The 6,000-nt window shown below is 39.6% G+C and overlaps 1 protein-coding gene across 1 annotated transcript in view; it reads right to left on the bottom strand.

Annotated features, from left to right (window-relative positions):
- The window catches only part of LOC136866310 (paired box protein Pax-6), a 653,040-nt gene that overhangs the window by 155,762 nt on the left and 491,278 nt on the right, over nucleotides 1–6,000 (bottom strand). The window contains exon 7 of the mRNA XM_067143153.2: nucleotides 3,871–3,992. Coding sequence (XP_066999254.1) covers nucleotides 3,871–3,992 — 122 coding nt within the window. The remainder of the gene's footprint in view (nucleotides 1–3,870; nucleotides 3,993–6,000) is intronic.

The raw sequence follows: 6,000 nt of genomic DNA, 5'->3' as shown, positions 1-6,000 counted from the left end.
TAACCGTAATTGGTTAACCGGGTGTATGCGTCGTCTTCATCATTTCATCCTCATCAGGAAGCGCAAGTCGCCTACGGGAGTCAAATAAAACAAGACCTGCACCAGGTCTCTCCGGAGGTCAGGCTCCATTATTATTATTATTATTATTATTATTATTATTATTATTATTATTATTCATCGTCTGGTTACCCTCCAGGTTCGGTTTTTCCCTCGGACTGAGCGAGGGATTCCACCTCTACCGCCTCAAGGGCAGTGTCCTGGAGCTTCAGACTCTTGGTCGGGGGATACAACTGGGGAGTATGACCAGTACCTCGCCCAGGCGGCCTCACCTGCTATGCTGAACAGGGGCCTTGTGGAGGGATGGGTAGATTGGAAGGGATAGGCAAGGAAGAGGGAAGGAAGCGGCCGTGGCCTTATGTTAGGTACCATCCCGGCATTCGCCTGGAGGAGAAGTGGGAAACCACGGAAAACCACTTCCAGGATGGCTGAGGTGGGAATCGAACCCACCTCTACTCAGTTGACCTCCCGAGGCTGAGTGGACCCCGTTCCAGCCCTCATACCACTTTTCAAATTTTGTGGCAGAGCCGGGAATCGATCCCGGGCCTCCGGGGGTGGCAGCTAATCACGCTAACCACTACACCACAGAGGCGGACATTATTATTATTATATAATTATAATAATAATTTGTAATGGCTTGCGAGTAAGATACATGGTTGTGCATTTGCTTCTCAGACATACATACAGACAGACAGACTGTTAGACAGCACAAATATGTTAAAAATTATGAAGACTAACACATCAATACTTCGTACAAATGACAGTTCTTCAACTTACCTTACGTGACATAAAAGGTGTGAAATTTTACTATTCAAATCTGAGAAGATTTTTAAATAACAAGAACATTCATATATTTGATAAATACGATAATAATAATAATAATAATAATAATAATAATAATAATAATAATAATAATAATAATAATAATTCAGTTCCGATAAAATATTGTGGAAAGGTGTTTATGGGTAGCCAGCAATATATTCAAATTGTTTAAAACTACAGTTGTTCTCCATACTTGGAGTTATAAACTAATCGAACATTAACTATTTCTGTAGATGGATGTAGACTGTACTGTAGTACATTAATTCAGCAATCACGTATGTTAAAATGATTCAGAATAAAACAAATATTTATAAGGCTGGAACCGTACGGAACTTCTTGTTCTGGACAGTTATCCACTGCAGAATGGTTCCTCTCTCTGAAGAAATTATTATTTTTAAATGCGTTATTTTATATTAGAAATATTTTATTTCGTTGTCAATTCGTTCAAATCACTACATGGAAAGTTGACATGTCTAAATATCTACTGTATATATCAGGAGTATAAGAACATTATAACTCCTTTTTTGGTTTCTGACGTACAAAAATATATTCTGCGAGAAGGAAGATAATTGTCTGTGACCTGAAAGATACGTTAGCCCAACGTTTGTACTATAAAATAATAATTTGATTAGTTACATTTCACCAATCCTGTTCATAAATAATTGAAGTACGTCACTCGAATTTTTTTGCTGACTATTTCTTGAATTCTAAATAATTGTAAAGAAAATCCCTGAAAGTTCTTGAGCAGTAGTTTCTGCATCTAACATATGGAATAGCAATATGCTTAAAGTTGTGCATATTACGATTTCTCACGGTATATGCCATTGCACCTCAAGCATGTTTACAGTATGCACTGTAGACCAACGTCTGAGAGACATAGTGAATCTAAACTCAGGTTAGGTTGGATATTTGTCCGACAGGAAGCATTTGTCGTGTCGGTTAGATTAACATCATCACATATAAGGTCGGTGGCGTATACACAACACGTGTAGGACTGAGGAGAACTTGGCAAGGGTACTCATTTCTGCTACTGATTCATTCAAATTCTTGACATCGTTGCAAGGACGACGATGACGGCGACGACAAATAGACGTTGCAGATCTTGTTAGAGTGAGTCGGGGTGATGGCTCCGGACTTCGGAAAAAGTTCGGGGAGACGAAAATGATTACTGATCGACAACGGACGGGACGCCAAAGCAAAACAACTCTCATGAAAGATCGAAATTTATTGCTTTCTGTACGTCGTAGGCCCACCGCTAGTGCCGTCTCGTTCCGCCAGGATCTTTGGAGGCCCACTGGAGTGAATATGTCAGATCAGACAGTGTGAAATCGGTGGCATGACGGAGGACTGATGTCGAGGTGGCCTGTGCCAAAAGCTCCTCTTCAGCCCTACCATGGGGCAGCTCGTGCGATGTGGGCAACAATTCATAGCCCATGGCTTCACGAACAGTGGAAAAGTGCTTTCTTTTCCGATCAGGTCACGATAGGCTGGCACCCATACGACAGGAGCTTTAGTCTGGAAACGATTCGGGTAAAGTGCGAACGAGTCCTTCATCCTGGAGCACCACAAGCAGCCTTGTTTTGGGATGGGATCATGTTTGGTAGACGTACGCCTCTAATTCCCACCCAGGATAACATGACTCGTCTGGTATACAGAGGCAATATCCTCCAACTCCCACTGTGGTTGAGGGCTTTACACTAGTGGATGATAATGCTCGTGCCCATGGAGCCAGAGTGTTCAATCAGTTCCTTGAGACACGTGGCATATAGCAAATGTTGTGGCCGGCGTATCCTGTGGACATGAGCTGTGTTGAACATCTATGGCCTAAACTGAAGAGAACAATTTCCTATCTTCGTAATCCTCCTGCTAACATGTAGCAGCTGATTCAAGCTGCTATCGAAGAGTGGGATAATCTACTCCAATATTAGTTGAATTCTTTGGTGGTGAGTATACCTCGTCATGTTCATGTACGTCTCAGGGCCCGAAGTGGCTTTGTGTGATATTGATCTGCCACACAATGAACTGTATTTTTATGCTAAAAATACTGCATTACCAGCTTCGTACATTTCCTCAGTCCCTGTTGTTTTTGCATAGTGACTGAATGTTGTTTCTCTTTGAATATACCCATCGTAATGTATAATGCATACACATATACATAGCAAAATTAAAGGAAAAGAATTAAACCAGAAAGTACAAAATAATTTTCAAGGTCTCAGTTAGAAAATTTATGACTGAATTGTATCAACTAAAATTTGTTGATGTTACTTGTTGCAAAAAATGTGTTTTTTAATCAGTTATATTATCCTATAAGCACAACGTTTTTAATACAGTACATTCGTAACTTTTTAACAGATTGCTACTGTTGTAATATCCTACTACATCTTAAATATTCCCAGAAGTAAAAATTCAATTGTGATTAGGCATAATTAATGGTTTCCTCTTTGAATTTAAAATAATTGTATAAAGAAATTTACTAGCGCCTCTTAATATGAGCATTAGTGCCATAAAAATATAGATTTTGTTATAAATTGAAATAACTTTCTATATTCCTATGACCCTTAAGGTCTAACGTCATAGTATTAAATGGTCTATATCGCCCGAACTAAGCTCATTATTTTACGTACTTGTTTATATGTTATTACTTGTAGCCTTGCAGAGATACATAAGATTTAAAAGCACAGTAAAAATAATTCGAGTGTTAAGGAGTTTGTCGTCATCGGATAAAAAGCCAGATCCCTTCTCCATGAAATCTGCATTATTAAAACTGACATGTTATTGGCATGAAACTAACAATTTCTAGTTTTTTAGGCGCTGCTAGTTTTATACACTTCTTTGAGAGAAGGTCTCATATCACATTCAACACTCTCCACATTGTCTTACCCCACTTGCTGCCAGTCATTCACTTATCTTCTGAATGGGATGAAAATGCTGTAAATGTACGTAAGACACATTAATTAAAGACTTCTAGTATACTTTTAATACAGCACTTACCTTTCTTGGCGGTAAGATCATGATCGGGGTCAGGTACCACAGTGCAACCCGTGATGGCGTTGTGCCCAGGACTCATACTGGGCTGTAACGACGGGAAAGGCGATCCACCGGTCGTCGGGTACCTATAAAAGAATACCGATATTCATTTCAGTGGTATTAACAATTAAATTTGTGTTTTTTAGTATTCAAAGAAATATTTTGATTTGTTGAAATATAAATTCTAAAGTGAAAAAAGTAAATAAAATATCAAATTATGTGCAGAAAGAGGGTAGATGGTTTGATAAAAGACTGTAAAAAATATCAACATTACTTGCTGAGTGTAAAACATAATACCAGAAGTGTAAGGATCATATAGAAAGCATTGATTAAGTTGTAAAAATTTGCTGAAAAATCCTGATACCATAAGGTGAACCGAGACCAAGTGTTTATGGAAGCACTTCCTTACTAGCCACATTATTGCATATATGACACCTTTTATTCTGGGCTTTGAGACTGGTGAATGCTATTACAATGTTTTTAGAAAACCTCTCAGTCTTCCCACACTGCTTTGGTTTTCACAAACAGTGGAAGTGACAGAGTGATTCCGAGGGTCTGAACATCGGTGTTAGAGATAAAGGTGAAACCATCCCCACCAACAGAGAGCACACAAATCAGTGTGCTCCACGTACGAGAACGATACAGACTTTTTGTAGCAAGCAAACGCCATAAAAAAGCTCGATCCAATAAATTGGCCCGCCAGATCGCCCGATCTGATCCCTTCAATTTCTTTCTCTGGTAGCATATGTACATTAGGGTGTATTAGGAGCCCGTTAGTTAATTGGAAGTTCTTATACTTTGAATAGCAGTAGCCTGTGATCACATAAACTATTCATCAGACATTTTTGAAACGCTATGGGAGACAACGAGGAGAAATTATTAAACCTATGTAGAAGCGGAAGGTTGACATTGTTGTCAGTTTGAACAATGATTGTACAAATGACAAGCATCCGTGTGTTCATTTACTCGTTCCATAGATTATGAAAAAATTTAGTCATGAATCACATGTGCAATGCCTGTATACGAATACTAATGTACACGTTGTCTTTCTGATGGCCTGTGTGGCTGTGAGAGCTGTATTGGTAGGATACTAATAGGATAACCTCTAGATCATCAGGATACAATCCTACATAGATAAGAAAGTATGATGAACGCAATTTCATAAATTGGGAAATAAACCACGGAGTATGTTATGGAAATGCTGCTTGACGTAAGGTACTTGGCACGTACTGATGAACGATTATGGCCTGTAAGGAAATTGCCATGTTGCTTTCGCCATATGATCCCTTTATTCATACTGAATAATTTTATATTAATTTCAAAATGAAACACTTACATTTTATCACACAAGAAACACTCTTTTATTTCTCAATACTGCAGTAATTCATATTTCCTGTTTATGAACTTTCCAAATTTTGAATTTTCTCTGCATGTATAATTATTTTACTTTTACGAGGGCGAATCGAAAAGTAAGTTACACTAGCTCGCCGGGAGAGCACCCTGTGTGTCGTGACCGTGGCCAATGCGGAGCAAGCTACAGTAACTGCTGATACGTCCGACAGGAAGTTTGGTGTGGTATCCCGTCGTGTTGTGTGTGCAGAGCGGGCTATTCTCAATGGTGCGTCAACTGGATGTTCACTCCAAATTGGAAGTGCGTGCATCGATCAGATTTCTATGCGCTAAACGGTTCAATTGCACGGACATTCATTGTGAAATCCCTGCTGTATATGGTGATCGTGCAATTTCTCGCCCAGGTATTGTAAAGTGGTGTAAGCAATTCGACGCTGGACGCACGGACTCACGGACGAATATCGCGAAGGCAGGCCCTCAACATCCAGTACCTTTGCAAACGTTGACCGTGTGGATGGGATCATTAGAGAGAATCGGTGCATAACACTGCAGGAAATTGCCAGCATGCTGAAAATTTCATACGACAGTGTGTTCACCTTATTTACCAGCACCTTGGATTTCGTAAACTGTTTCTGAGATGGATCCCACTTCTGTTCACCGATGTTCACAAGGGACAACGTTTCCAATCGTCAATGACATTTCTGCGACGAATCATCACAGGGGATGAAACGTGGGTCCACCACT

The sequence above is a fragment of the Anabrus simplex genome, chromosome 3 (assembly GCF_040414725.1).
Source record: "Anabrus simplex isolate iqAnaSimp1 chromosome 3, ASM4041472v1, whole genome shotgun sequence".
In the NCBI taxonomy this organism is placed as follows: domain Eukaryota; kingdom Metazoa; phylum Arthropoda; class Insecta; order Orthoptera; family Tettigoniidae; genus Anabrus; species Anabrus simplex.
This window is presented reverse-complemented; position numbering and strand designations above follow the sequence as displayed.